Source organism: Petromyzon marinus, chromosome 33 (assembly GCF_048934315.1).
Source record: "Petromyzon marinus isolate PM22_M1 ecotype Great Lakes invasive population chromosome 33, UKy_Petmar_22M1.pri1.0, whole genome shotgun sequence".
NCBI classification, from domain to species: domain Eukaryota; kingdom Metazoa; phylum Chordata; class Hyperoartia; order Petromyzontiformes; family Petromyzontidae; genus Petromyzon; species Petromyzon marinus.
The window spans coordinates 1,207,593-1,223,001 of record NC_133699.1 but is presented as its reverse complement, the minus strand read 5'-3'; the positions used below and the strand labels follow the sequence as shown (position 1 = coordinate 1,223,001).

The 15,409-nt window shown below is 51.9% G+C and overlaps 1 protein-coding gene across 3 annotated transcripts; it reads left to right on the top strand.

Moving 5' to 3' along the window:
* Positions 1–358: 358 nt before the first annotated feature.
* Positions 359–12,624, top strand: LOC116948279 (uncharacterized). 3 transcript variants are annotated; one of them, XM_076071427.1, is made up of 5 exons: positions 359–755; positions 3,252–3,301; positions 4,078–4,171; positions 5,185–6,428; positions 8,149–8,262. In XM_076071427.1, exons 1-5 carry the CDS (start codon positions 629–631, stop codon positions 8,245–8,247), a joined length of 1,614 nt encoding a protein of 537 aa, XP_075927542.1. In that variant the 5' UTR covers positions 359–628; the 3' UTR covers positions 8,248–8,262. The 3 variants fall into 3 exon arrangements, with proteins under 3 accessions (XP_075927542.1, XP_075927543.1, XP_075927544.1); XM_076071428.1 differs by having other exon boundaries at positions 362–755; positions 3,255–3,301; XM_076071429.1 differs by lacking the exon at positions 8,149–8,262 and adding an exon at positions 8,679–12,624 and having other exon boundaries at positions 364–755.
* The last annotated feature ends 2,785 nt before the right edge of the window (positions 12,625–15,409 follow it).

Here is a 15,409-nt window from a genome sequence, read left to right as displayed (position 1 = left end):
TTGGTCGTAATGCATTTCTAGATGATAAGTCACTTCGTTGAGCGATCATTGTGGCCAGGTCACTTATGAACAAGGTCTGTATAGCTCAGTGGGCCTCATCTGGTAAAATAAAAAATAGTTTAGTTTTGGATTGATGTCATTTAGGAGCCGTATGTAAGTGGTAGGCCTCGTGTGACCTCTGGTCGTATGAAACGAAGTCGGGGGCCGCGTTGCAGCTCGTAGATTCCCCGCTGCTGTCCTGTCATTGGCGCCCCCCCTCTCCTCCTCCTCCCAGCCCTCACCACCACCCTCCACGTCTCTCCCATACCCAGCACCTCCTCGCAGCCCGCCACGCGCCTCCTGTGCGGCCACGTGACCGCGTGCTCGCTCATATAAGCGCGAAGCCGGATCGCGGAGGTTTGCTGCGCTCCACTCATCGCCACCATCGCCACCACCATCACCAAGCACGCCATCACCGCATCGCCGTCATCCCACCGCCTTCACCCCGTCTCCATGTAACCTCCACCCAAGCGCAAGTCGTAGATTCGCGGACACACACTCACTACACAGCGGCAGCAGCCGTGGGTCGGCTCGTCGTGTCGTCCACCAACGCACGCGCGCGTTGTTGCTACTCTGACGCTCGTCCGTGATGCACCCCGGCGTGCCTGGGGACGGAGGAGTCGGAGGAAGCATGGCTCGCTTCGGGAGCAGACGGCCGTGTCACGACCGACTGCGTTTGTGGCTCTGGCTGGCTCTGCTCGCCTGTGTCTCGCCGGGTAAGACTCGAGCGCTCTGATTACCGACGGTGGGGCCGGGGTGAAATTGGAGCATCGTCGGCAAGGCAGATGAATTTTTTTGGTCAACCAGCGCATGCATACATGCAATGCGCGAGTATTAAATCATTTCAAGAATCCGCATGTGTTATGTAACCGTCCGTATCCAAAGCTTGATTTCTCGTTGAATATGTACCAATATTGACCAATAGCCACAGCCATATAGGTACACTCGATGTGGTGTGCCGGTTGCTGAGTAAATGCTCCTTGTTACCAGTCCCCGATAGAACCAGGCTGGTAGCACTAGCGTTCGTGTCACACACGCCTCGCGCTTAACTCGCTAGATCGCCACCCAACTCTTGTGCCGTTCTGAGCTTAATTGGTGCTCGCTAACAGCACTCACTCGGTCTGGGAGCTTGTGCGGCTTAAACTTGGGTTAATTTGTTTATGTATGGGCTTCTCATACTACATACGTGCAAATGTACGTGCTATTATGTTATATTCCGTAAATGCGAATGCTTTATCTCTTGTCTATCTGATAGCTGGCGTTATATTTAGCATAAGCAAAGAGGTTCAAGAAAGGTTTATCTAACAGTGCCGCTGTAATTTAATCCGCACCCAAGCGCGTGCCTCCAATGTTAAACGCTCGCAGGTTTCAGAACCACAGACAGCGCCTGCCCGTCCGTGATCACCAATGAGACCGCACGCGTACAGTAGACAACGATTGCCCGTGTCGGCTGTATATAGTCTGCATTGTCTTTCCAGTACCGATGTCTACGGATCACACCAGGGTACTCGCTTAAGACTGAGTCGACCGCGTAGAGACCCAGTAGAGTTCTGCTGGCACGCTCTACCAGTGTTGGCCGAGATCGGGAATCAAACTTGGTTCGCCGGGTTTGTAGCGCCGTGCGCTAACCGCTATGCCACCAAACAAAGATCCCCCGTATAGCCTTAGCAGACTGTTGGGACAAGTGACGCTCAGCCCCACCAAACCGCACACGCGCACACACGCACACACTCACGCACACCCACACGCGCACGCACACACACGCACACACACGCACACACTCACGCACACGCACACACACGCACACACACGCGCACACACGCGCACACACACAGGCACGCACACACTCACACGCACACACGCACACACACAAAGATATACAAAAATCCCCCGTATAGCCTTACCAGTTGGGGCAAGTGCCAGCACCACGCTCGACCGTCTTTGTCTCCCCAGTGGTGATGTTTACACACCGCACCAGGTACTCATTTGAGGCTGAGTCGACCTAGGGAAGGCCCAGGACCGGTTCAGATAATCGTCACTGGTGTTGGCCGTGAGCGGGAATCGAACCCCGCGCTAACCGCTACACTACCGCTCCCCACACACACTCACACACACTCACACACTCACACGCGCACACACGCGCACACACGCATTCTACATGCGATGTTGACAAGAGTGAGTGTGCTGAAGCCCCTGTGTGCCTTCGTCCTCGTTGCAGAGCGATTGCCGCTAGCACCTGGAGCCCGCTCCTCGTTTGATAACTCGCAGCTCGGTCCAACGCGGCGACCTTGTGACGTGTGCACCTCGAGCGCCGGCTCCTCGCCTCGGCGAGAGCTCCATCGCGTTTGTCATTCCGGCTCCACGTCTTCCGGCTGCCATTCAGTTTGTTTACGTTTGATCACGTGTTGTGAAATATCAGACTTTAACAGATTTAGAAAGCACGGCATTATGTGAACCTCCCGAATCCCTAACTAGCCGTGCGCGTGCAGAGCAGAGGTTGTTTCCCGCGGCGTTACGGAGGTGGTGGACACGGGGGTGGGGGACACGGGGGTGGTGGACACGGGGGTGGGGGACACGGGGGTGGGGGACACGGGGGTGGGGGACACGGGGGTGGGGGACACGGGGGTGGGGGACACGGGGGGGTGGACACGGGGGTGGGGGACACGGGGGTGGGGGACACGGGGGTAGGGGACACGGGGGTGGGGGACACGGAGGTGGTGGACACGGAGGTGGTGGACACGGGGGTGGGTGGACACGGGGGTGGGGGACACGGGGGTAGCACACTCTGCACTATGAACTCGGCCGCATGAGTTCCATTCCTGGTCACAGCTCCCACACTATCGGATCGGCCCAGTGTTATCTGAACCATTCCCGAACCATTCTGCACCCCGAAACCTGCCCCTCCAGCCCTCCCGCCTCTCCAAACCCTATCCCACCTTCCCTTCACCCCCCCCCTCCATCTCCGATTATCACGGTTGGCTGTGTACGGTGCGAAAGACGTTCAACATACATACAATCTGCGTTGACTAGCGTGTTAGTATCGGTCAAATACCGTCCACGTGACCAGCACGGCGTGGATTGACAAGGGACTATTAATAATTATTATCGTGAGGATGAAAGTGTGACCTTTTCAATGTCGTGGTAGCAATGCCTCAGTGTTGCCTGCGGTGTCGCTGCTTATTCATAACGCAAGGCTGCGCATTGTTCCCAAGCAGCGTTCGCCTTCCCTGTACCAAGCAACATCGACACCATCAGCGACAAGGTATGGCCCCCACGACTTACTGAGACACTGGAATATAAAACCACATTATGAACTTGGTCTCCCTTTTCCTTCGCACAACAATGTAAACCCCACTGATATTTTCCAAATGACATTGACGTTGTGCTATTTTTATTTTAAAATTGTCAGAGTTTAAAAAGAGTGCTATATTTAGATGCTTTATCATTAACAAAAAAAATAATTTAAATCAGTCACATTTAACATAATTCTTGGTTGTTTTAATGTTGTTATTGGGTGACTGGACTGTAGCTATAAACTCAGCACCCTTTAGTGCTCATTCTAATCAGAGGTGGTTGAGACCTGTATTCCAACCCAGGCTCTTCGTGGTGCAAGGGCAGTTCACTCGCTTCTTGTTCGCCGCCTGAGCCACCCAGAGCGTATGAGTCACGATGCCACATTCACCCCGACTCCCTCGTGGTTTCATCATTGTTGTTCGCTCTGCATGCGCATGTCCAGGCTGCTAGCGCACTCGCGCTAAGAACCCGGCCACCTGAGTTCAATTCTCCACCGTGGATAACTTCAGCGGCGATAATCAGAACCAGTCCTGAGCATTATCTAGATGAACTCAACCTTAAATTAGTACCTGGTGCAGTGTGTAAACATCAGGGCTGGGGAGACAACTGCGAACCGGCTTGGATCTGGCCACACCATTCCCCTAGTGTGCAGTATCGGCCTTAATAGGTGTTCGCTCACAGAACTTGCCTCAACAGTCTACAGGGCTATATAGAGGGAATCTTTGTCTTTCTCTTTGTGTCCAGGTGATGACCTGCATGGTTGAGGCGCTGTCAGGTGCTCTCTCAGAAGCCACGCCTCGAGCTCCCAGCGACCGCTGTCTTCGGCTGCTGAGAGAAGGCATGGAGCACGGGGGCGTGGGGCACGGGAGACCTAAAAGGGGTTATGGGAAGTTGACAATGGGGCATGTGGCACTGGGAAAGGATCACTAATCACGAAACGTGGGCAATGATGAGTGAGACGTTTACATGTAAGGGCCTTTGTGACTCCGCTGCCTGTTCAGGGTCTTCGCATGCCGTAAATATTGTGTTTACGTTATTTGACCAGAATTCACCACGCTGCTCAATGTGGGTTAAATGCATGGTAAATATTCGTGGGAGCATCGGAATACGTAGCACAATGGATGTTGCTGCAGTATTGTGTATAGAATCACCATACGCATGCACTCAATCTCTCATCATATCTTGGAACCTAAGCAATTTGTGCCTGCTAAGTGCTATGATGGTGGACTGCCTGGAAACGCCACGTGCTGTAGGGTTGGGTTGTGAAATGGCCAAGAGATGGGAGTACGGCAATTGATTCTTAAATCCATCTGTGTTGAGTTATCGATAAACATCGGTGTTATCCGATTTGCTCTGGGTTCCTCCCATGTGCCAAACACTCGTTGATAGAATTGGGCAAAACGTGCCAATGCAGGACCCCCTTGAACAAAAGGGTTTTAAGATTCAGCAAGGCTTTCGTAGGCAAATGCAGGACATTGTTATCATTGCACAGATCATTGGATAGCAAGCAAGGCATGGGAATTGTGAAACTTGACAGGTCACAGAACGTCAAGGTCGATGACATGGGATGTGGGCACCTTGAATTAGACAGAGGGCAGGGGCCATTTCATCGTGACAGTGTAACAGACGGGAATAGATGCAAGGATTGAGATGCTACGTAGATACTGGACATTGGACATTGAATGTGAGAATTATGGGAACGTAACAATATTAAATAGAGCTAAGGGCATTGGATGGGCCAAGCAGTTGACTTGACATGCTGTGCCCCATAGATGGCATTATGCTCTTGGCATTGACCTCTCCTGGATCTGCTCAGTGATGAAGTGTAACCTGGTGATGACTTCATTGCAGATAAGAGGATAGCTGGCTTGCTGCATCACGAGGGCACTCGGCAGGATGGTGAAGAGGAGGAGAAGACGAGGAAGGCCTCTTCAGAGGAAGATTCCAAGCCGCAAGAAGATGACCAAACCAAACGCAGCGAGCACGGACACGAGGAGAAAACGGCCATGGAGCAGAGCCTGAAGTCGGTTTCAGGAGGACACCATCGCAGCAAGGTTGACGACGACGAAGATAGCGGCACGAAGACAGACAAGGTGAGCGGCGAGGAAGATGATTCATCAATGAACGGGAAGCAAGGCGATGAAGCTACAGCTCATGGCGAGGGTAAACATGACGACGATGATGACGACAACGATGATGACGACGACGACGACGATGATGTTGACGATGCTCCTGATGCTGATGACGATGAAGATGACGACACAAAGCAGGAGTCGGCACCCAAGCGCGGCACCGTCCACGCAGCACCGAGCAGCACGGGCTCGGCCTCGCACGAGGCTGGCATGGACATGGAGGAGAGCGCCATGGACGGCAAGTCCAGCAAACACAGCACAGGGCACGTGGACTCGAGCCACGGCGACGAAGAACACAACCACGACAAAGCAGACAATGACGACGACGATGATAACGATGATGATGATGATAACGATGATGATGAAGACAGAGAAGCCAACGCGTCTGAAGGCGTCGAGCCACAGAGGGCGGCGACGTCCGCTGGGCAGCTCCGGCCCCGGCACCGGGAGGCGAGCGAGGCCGTGCGGCAGGCCACGGAGGACGTGGAGCGCCAGCTGATGAAGATGAAACCGCACGACGAGGACGATGACGCGGCAGAGGACACCCGTCGCAAGCTCGACCTCGATAGAGAAGCTGAAGGCGGCGATGACGACGACGATGACGACGATGATGCCGGAGGCCAGGCGCTGGACAAGCGAATGGCCGAGAGCCTGAGCGACGAGAGAACCATGCAGTTCGACTCGGCGGAGCGGAGGCAGCGCGCCGGGAAGATGATCGCGAGGGCCGTGGCCAGATTCCGCTCAGGGCTCCACGTCTCCTCTGAGGCTTCCCATCGATCCCCCAAGGAACAGCATCGCGATGGCAACCATGCAGACAACGACGGCGACGACGATGATGATGATGATGCTGACGAAGATGATGACGAGGAGGAGGGTGAGGCGAAGCAAGGCTCCGATGGAGAGAAGATGAGTGGAAGAAGCTCTCGGCATGAGGACGATGTCAGCAGTGAAGGAATTGCAGAGGTCAGTAAACTTTATTGACGCTTGCACGTGTCGCTTTGTGCATATTTGCGTCATCTGAGTTCGTATCGAGGTGGGGAAATTAAATTAAGCCTGGCACGTAATTTCATGTTATCTTGCCAAAATACCATCTTTGGGTTTAAGTTGATTGGATTAATATAGGAATTCGTACATGTCTTTGGAGATGTAATAGAGTGTACTGGTGCAAATTGGAAATTAAATGTACTCAGCGGGCATTGGCAAGGGTCGGTGTTGTAGCCACATTTCAAATGTGACGCTTGCCCACGACTCTTCCTATATAGAGGAGTTTCGTGTGAAAAAAGCCTCCGATTGCGTATTTTTAAGGACAATTTCATATTTTGAGGAGATTTTCGTGGAAACTAAAGTGACGTCACCCGATGCCACATTATTCCAAGTTTGGTGGGGAAATTACCATTTGTGATTTGTGGTGATGCAATACTCTCAGATCAATGTGACACAAAACTATTATTGACCATACTCTTTGGTTCTATTCGGTAAAGTCACGTAGGTAAAAATAAAATAACAAAAATCACGACGTTTCGGCCACAACACAAGTGGCCTTCATCAGGTGAAGGGACCGGACTGTCCAAAGGACAGCGTTGGAGTGAAGACAGCCAAGCCCAGGTCGCGTCCTTTAAGCTTGTTGTCGCGGCATGCATACATCATGCAAATTTTATGCTAATTCCTTTGTCAAAGCGTTTTGCTTCCTCCCACACAGCTTAAAGGACGTGACCTGGGCTTGACTGTCTTCACTCCAACGCTGTCCTCTGGACAGTCCGGTCCCTTCACCTGATGAAGGCCACTTGTGTTGTGGTCGAAACGTCGTGATTTTTGTTATTTTATTTTTACCTACGTGACTTTACCGAATAAAACCAAAGAGTATGGATCCTTGCAGTCACAAAAGCTTCAAATCTAGAATATTATTGACCATCCGAAATGGCGTGTCTAGGCCTATTTTTTCGGATTAATCCAGAAATGATGAACCCATTAAAACGATACTATACTCACAACCCTTTTTTATTTATCAGGTAAAGCCCACTGAGCTCGTAGCTATTTTTCATAGTTGACCTGGCCACACGTGATAGCTCATCGAAATGGCTTATATCATCATCATCATAAACCTCACATGGGAATTTATAGTAGCAGCCAAATCATATAAACGCACGTGGTGGGAAAACCCGGAGGACCTGGAGAAAAATACACGTAACCACGGGGAGAGAGAGAACACACGAAGTTAAAATATACAACAGGCATCTTCAGGATCTGGGATCGAACCCGTGTCCTCCTCCGCGCCTGCGAGGGTGATAACATCTCGCCACATCGGATGAGTTTAGATGTAACGCAGCACTGATATTAGCCGTGCCCAGGAATCAATCTCAGGTCAGGGGTGGAGTAGTCGCGTGGCGGTCAGCGCACTGCGCTACGAACCCGGTGACTGGAGTTCATTACAGTGACAATTATCTGAAGCGGTCTTGTGCCTCACCTAGGTCAACTCAGACTTATAATGAGTAGCCGGTGTTGTATACAAACATCTCAACTGCGGAGACAGAGGGAGCTGCGCATAGATCTGGTCACAGCACCCCCCCCCCCCCCGCCTTGCGTCATTCCGCCCTTCAGAGGTGCACGCGAACAGCACCATTAGCCTGTGTAAGGCTGTAAGGCATCTTTGGTTTTTCCATTGAGTATGTTTTCTTTATCTCAGTTTCTGAGCACAGGCGACAAGGCCCAAAGGACTAGACTTCCCGCATTAAACAGCTCCATTGGAGGTGCAGGAGTTAATGGTGACTACATTTTGTTTTAATTGAGCAAGGTTATTGTTGCAAGAGCTCGTGGTGGTGGTGGTTAATCACAGTGTGGTGGTGGTGGTGGTTAGTCACAGTGTGGTGGTGGTGGTTAATCACAGTGTGGTGGTGCTTAATCACAGTGTGGTGGTGGTTAATCATAGTGTGGTGGTGGTGGTGGTTAGTCACAGTGTGGTGGTGGTGGTTAATCACAGTGTGGTGGTGCTTAATCACAGTGTGGTGGTGGTTAATCACAGTGTGGTGGTGGTGGTGGTTAATCACAGTGTGGTGGTGGTGGTTAATCACAGTGTGGTGAATGAGACGACACAGATCTGTGTCTGGCAGACCGAGCCCTCAACACTGGTGAAGTTGAATGCGGAGGCAAAGCAATGGCTTTGCGGTCGTTATTGTGGCCGTTCAAGCCAAAAATGCGTCGCCTCTCTGTGCCCAGAGGGACGAGCTGGAGGGCATGCAGATGGAGCTGGAAAAGATCGCGCACAAGCTCCTGCAGCTCAAGCGGCGCGGATGACGGCGCCGCTGGCACGAAGCTCGCTCGGCAGGGAGATGTTGGCCTCTGCACGAGCACCGGTGACCCCAGGGATTCATCTCTCGCCGAATATTGTCCAGGGCCCTTCTGGGCACCGCCGCCCGCCCATCCGCCATCCGCCACGGTCGCTATGAGATGTTAACTCCCTCGCCAGGTGTACAGGTGGTCGTGGGTTCTATCCCAACCCTGACGCCCGTATATTTGGAGTTTGCTTGTCTCTCTCCTCGTGGCCGCGTGGATTTCCCTCCGGTTTCCCCCCTCCACATTTAGAATCAACATGGCGCGTTCAGAGTATTTGGCTCCTGCTATAAATTCCCACGTAATGGCAAGCCGCTTCGTTGAGCTATCATTTGTGATAGCCGGGTCGCTTCTGAAAAAGAGAGCCGTACATCTCAGTGGGTCTTACCTGGTAAAATAATAATAAAAAATAGTGCTAGTTTCTGTTCTGCCTCCTTGAGAGCCGTTTTCACGACTGGTTGTCAATGGGGAAGTGATGGGAGTTGGGGGGGGAGGGCAGATCTATATTCTGGACCTCCGCCCCGTAACGCTGCGGTGAAAGTGACCCCCCTAGGTGCGGCTACTGACTCTGAACGGCGCCCGAGAGAGGAGCGCGCCCGGGGTTCAGGGCTCGGCACCCAACACCAAACGCGGGGGTTGCCGTGAGGTCCGATACGACGTCAAATTGGCAATGCGGCGATCATCATCATTGCGATATCAGCTTCCCATAAGCTTGTGATTGTGTTTCACCATTACTATCGCTCTGCTCTTGTAGTTTGCTGTAGTTAAGGTACAACTCAAGATCACTGTAGGGTTCGTTCACGGCAGTTTACTCAGTATAAGCCTGCCCGAATTCGTCCTACAATCTAGCAGGTACCTCGATGTCAGTTACACAAAATTACTTAAACAATTCGAGGAACTAAGGAAAACAAATCGACAGCGATGTTATACGATCGCCAATCTGTCAATTCCTAAAAAAAAATATTTAGCAAAGCTCTTATTTAATGGAAAAAATAATGGATAGTTATATTTCTATTTAAAAGGTTTGATTATTGAGCGGAATTTTATTCTATTTCACAATTGTTTAGGAAATCGAAAAATGTAACCACACACAAAAGAACGGGATCGCTGATAATCGCGATATTACGATATTTAGCAAAAACAAAGTCTGCGGGGTGCAACTACGGTGGATCTTGTGTGGTACGTAGCGTCCATCGCAGCGTGAACGTGCCGCGGCAAGCCGAGGCCACGCGAGGCCACGCGAGGCCACGCGAGGTCACGGGAGGTCACGGGAGGCCACGCGAGACAACGCGAGGCCACGCGAGGCCACGCGAGGCCACGGGAGGTCACGGGGAGGCCACGCGAGGCCACGCGAGGCCACGCGAGACCACGCGAGGCCACGCGAGACCACGCGAGGCCACGCGAGGCCACGGGAGGCCACGGGCGTCCTCTGGGCCACACGCGTCCTGACGCCGCCGAAACGCAGCTTGCGCATTCCTTAATCAATGCATATATACTATCACTATTGCCGGAAAGAGATAAATAAAAGAAGAAAAAAACACATAAGCAATTATTTATAGAATCGATAGTTATATTTTAAAGAAAAAAAACTGAATGTACGCTACCTATATTACCTGAGCGCTTTGCTGTGGCATTAAACATTGATGCGGAAGAACGCAGGAGTGGTTTTGTCTGAGAGCGGTGACAGCCGCCTGCAGTTGCTCGTACAACAGTTGCATGCGCTTGGAACAATGTTCCACCCTCGCTGCGGTGGTGCTACCGCCATGACCGCAAAGCTGGGGTTGCCACCTCGAAGGTTCAACAACAAAATAGCCGGAGGCCCATCGCGAGAAGAATGATGAATAGTTGACAATTACTGGACGAGGGGAGAACTCTGGGTAACTTACTGCGTTGTCTTGAGTGGGGCACTGTTACACAACCGGGAAGGCTTTTTCCACAAGATAATGATCCTGGGTAAATCCAGAGAGGTGGCAACCCAACTACCATGAGCCGACTTTGTGTACTGCTGAAGAACCATTCCATGCTAACGCTGCTGCACCACACTAGGAGCGTCGTTGTTGTGATCATTGTGGCCCGCAATTCTCGATCCACTGCTAGAGGAAGGTTCCTGCTCTGGTGATGTGAGCTCTAACTGGGCTATGAAGTGTGACCTCTCTCTGCTGAATGCGCATCGCTCTTTCTCGCCTTGATCACCCCCTCGAATTCTCTCCGTCAGCCACTCTTTTTATTCTCTGAGTTTGGCCTCCTAACCACTTGACTGGCTGCTGCTTACAGCAGGGACATTGCTCTATTCCAGTCTACGCTCTGGCCTGGCTCGAGTGAGCCTCTATCTCTGCGTTGACATTCAGTGGAGACAAAGCGTCCCTCAGTTTGTGTCCCGTCTGCAATGATAACTTCCACCCAAAAATGCGTTTTTCAAGGAAACCTTCCGATCGCTCAAAGCCCATACCTTTTGGTCAATTAGTCGAGCACAGCGGTGCCTCTGTTTCATTTACATTAACTCCGCGTGCTCTGTGTTCTCATCCGCTGGGAGACACAAAGCATCGAGAGACACCGTTGCAATTAGACGTTATATAACCCCCCTCCCCCAAACAATTATACAATCTAATTTGCACTGCGTTGTATGATTGATAGTTCAGCCATACGCATGCACCCTGGTGTAAATGCAGCATTTCCATTTGTCCCTTAATGGGAATGCTGCTCAGCTGTACAACCAACCCCCTCTTGGAAAGTCAGGTGCGGGTGTAGCTTCGCTGTAGACGTGGAGCGCGCACATCGCTGCATGGCACAGCTGATGTACAACGACAATGCACGGCGCTCCATCCTAGCACTCTGGTAGCTGGAGGGTGCCGAACTGAACCCTCGCTATGCCTCTCTTAAGATGCATTTTACTTCCGTGTGACAGCCACGTTGTGATTTCTGTTCACCTCGTTTTATTCCTCTGCCTAGAAGCAGGCATCGCCGTCGTGTTTACGCTCCTTCTCTGTTAGCTGTAAGACAATCACACACGCAGCGTCATCAGCTGATGACACGGGGTTCCCTTTCGATGACATCACACGTGGTCAAAGCGATGCACCACTTCAAGTGGAATTTTTCGCACGTGGAGTCCGTGACTCGCACGTGGACACACACACCGCCAGATATCCCACCGGTCCGGTACCACTCGATTCGTCAATGCTTCAGCGGTGCCCTTTGCTTTGTAAGTGCACAGCGCTCGTGTCAATCCACTGCTGGGTGGGGCTCTCACTACACTGTGCGCGAGGTGTGGGGTTATCGAGCCGTACTTCACCACGCTGCTCGGTGCGGGGTGGTGCCAGAGGAGGGCATTCGACATGGACACGCGGCAGTGCAGACCAACACACGTTTAGCGTCACTCTGCCCTCGACTGGCTGCCACGGAGCCGCGCAGCCTATAACACCTGCTATGCGCAGTGGTCACCCATCCAACAACGCGCGGTGCACGCCCCACTTCGCTTCACAATGCGTTCTGATTTGGCCAGAGACTGCAATTATTGACACTGCCAGGATGTACGCAGTAAGCTTCTCAATTGAGTCTCTCGTAGCATCGTTTCACTTTAATTGGCTCCCATAGGTTTGTCACCTCGGGTGGTACCGAAGGACGCTCCAGCCCAGCAGGGCCCACGTGGACAGCCCGTGTTGTGCTGACGCTACATACAACGCACAGACCAGGCTGAGTTCAAAATGCAAAGTCAGATGTGAACCCGACACACGCACACACACATATATAAATATACGATGCATATATCTTTATTTGAATCTTTCCTCATTTTACTTGCCCTGTGCCATTTGAGGAATAAACATTAGCCACGGTTCTTGTTCGTCAATGTCATTGCATTCCTGGTTTGAAACGTGTCATTGATAGCACTGAGTCACAGGGCTGCTGACACTGTGCCGTGGTCAGCAACTGGTCTGGTCGTCCAGAGAAGTCGTCGGCTCGATTTGACCTCCCGTTGCGGCAGCTGAAATAATCGGGCAGAGATTATGAATCCCACCACCACTCTAGACCTCTGTCCACGCAGTTAGCCGATCGGTAAGTGACGTGCGGTGGGGTAAAGTGTGGGTACTCCCAGACATCTCACCAGTGTGGAAGCGCCACGGTGGCTAGGAGATGTTAGCTACCTCGCCTGGTGTGCAGGAGGTCCTGGGTTCGATCCCGACCCTGACGCCTGCTGCTGTCTATTTGGAGTTTGCGTCTCTCTCTCTCCGTGGCCGCGTGGATCATCCGGGTTGTCCGCTCCACATTTAGAAAGACGCGTTGAGAGTATTTGGCAGCTCTAAATGTCCACGTGATAGCCCACTTCGTTTAGCTATCAATTGTGGCCAGGTCGCTCCTGAAAAAGAGAGCTATATAGCTCGGTGGGTCATACATGATAAAATATATTTTGAAACTCTTCATTGAATTAAGTGCGGTTTTATTCATACCATGGTGGTCAGATGCAAAATAATGAACATATGCTTCGGGTTAATTTGGGTAAATTAAGTTTCTCTTTCATGCCGCAATCACCAAATATGGATTCCAAGCGTGACCTTCATGAGAAATAACTTTCAGACTAAAATTCAAATTCTCCGGGATAAGCGATGCAAACACACTGCTTTAAACATAAGCACGCAGCTGGCTCTGATCCCGCGAGCTTTTCTCACAGCCAGATTCCAACTGCTCGATTCCATGCCCACTCTGAGACAAAGACAACGATCCCCCGTATAGCCTTAACAGACTGTTGGGGCAAGTGCGAGCACCTATGAAGGCCGGCACAGCACACGAGGAGGTGGGTGGCCAACAACCACGCCCGGTCGCCTTGGTCTCCCCAGCGGCGATGTTTACTACACACCGCACCAGGTAGTCATTTGAGGCTGAGTCGACCTAGGGGAGACCCCGGACCGATTTAGATAATCGTCAATGGTGTTAGCCGTGAGTGGGAATCGAACCCGGGCCGCCAGGTTCGTCGCGCAGCGCGCTAACCACTACACTACCGCTCCCCGCTACGCTGAGACAGACACACACACATTATGCGTGCACGCATGAGCAGACAAATTCATCAGGCAGCTCAGCACAATTTATTATTCAAACGACAACACAGATTGCGTGCCCAGATGCGGCGAATAAGATCTGCGCCACCAGAACGACAACACGAGTGTCAGCTTCATGTGCGCATCCAAAGCACCGTCAGGTCTCGTTACCATCGATGATGTAAGCGACTGTCATTGCGCGAAGAAGCGGGCTGAATGAGGATGCTCTTTGAGTGAGCTCGAGACGGATGAGACGAGGTTGTAGAGGCGAGGTGTCCGAATTAATTTAAAATCTCCCAGAGCCACGCAATCTGTTTCCCGTCTCACCAACTCCTTCACCAACTCCTTCCCTGCATCTCTCCCGCCATCGCCCACCCAGCTCCGAAACGTACACGCGTTATGTGCGATTTTATTATAATTTATGTTGATGCCACATTTTACCCAGACATTCGAGCAATATGTGTGCATCACTCTAATACTGGCGAAAGGTAGTTAATTAATATTTAACTCATGGCCCAAAAAGGTGACATAGAAAATAATTGTGCATGTATAATTCCTGTATGTACTGTATGTTAGTATGGGATGCATGTATGTAGATATGTGTTGGTATAACTGTTCATATGTACATTAAGTATATATGTATGCGTGTATAATATACACACTTGGCAGGTGGGTATGTTGCTGGGCAGGTGGGGAAAAGGTGGGTGGGTGAGTTGGTAGGTGAGCAGGTACAGGATGGCTGTATGAGCAGGCAGGTTGGTAGGCAGGTCGGGGGATATGTCGGTGGGTAGGTAATGCTATTCAGGACGGCACGGCCAACATCGCATTGTCCACACGCAAGTGCTCTCTACTCAATTTGTCCAATAACCAAATTGGGGCTTTCACAATATTTGTGTGACGACACAGTGGCTACCAGCGCTGTCATCACCACGTGGCACTGAACCATTGGGTCTTAGACACCAGCGAGTCGTTACTTCCACCGCGGTCGTTCTGCGGCGCGGTCCGACCACACCGGGACACGACGCCACGCTGATCGTGACCCACGTGATGAAGCTGATCATCTGGTGACGCCCTCCGCATTGGCAGCGGTGCAAAAGCACAAATAGCAGAACAACAAAAACTCAACACGTGTTCCGAAGAAGGGCCATCGCCTGAAACGTCACCTATAATATACCTCCATTATAAGGGCCACTGTGCTAGTGACGAATGTGTTGAGTGTGTTCGTTTTCGTGTGCGCGTGTGTAATCCGCATGAGGCGGTGAGTGGGCAGATGCACTGCGCACGCTCGCTCATTCACTCCGTGGTTGTTGATTCACAATCTGCCACCGGTCATCTGGTGCAGGTGTCACGTGGCACCTGGTGCAGGTGTCACGTGGCACGTGGTGCAGGTGTCACGTGGCACCTGGTGCAGATGTCACCTGGCACCTGGTGCAGGTGTCACGTGGCACCTGGTGCAGGTGTCACGTGGCACGTGGTGCAGGTGTCACGTGGCACCTGGTGCAGATGTCACGTGGCACCTGGTGCAGATGTCACGTGGCACCTGGTGCAGATGTCACGTGGCACCTGGTGCAGGTGTCACGAGGCACCTGG

What these genes read in the sequence shown, in the direction of transcription:
- LOC116948279 (XM_076071427.1), top strand. Translation starts at nt 629, where the DNA reads ATGCACCCCGGCGTGCCTGGGGACGGAGGAGTCGGAGGAAGCATGGCT. An exon ending in TCGACACCATCAGCGACAAG is followed by an intron (nt 3,302 to 4,077) that starts GTATGGCCCCCA and finishes CTTTGTGTCCAG; the next exon opens with GTGATGACCTGCATGGTTGA. An exon ending in GCAGTGAAGGAATTGCAGAG is followed by an intron (nt 6,429 to 8,148) that starts GTCAGTAAACTT and finishes TCTTTATCTCAG; the next exon opens with TTTCTGAGCACAGGCGACAA.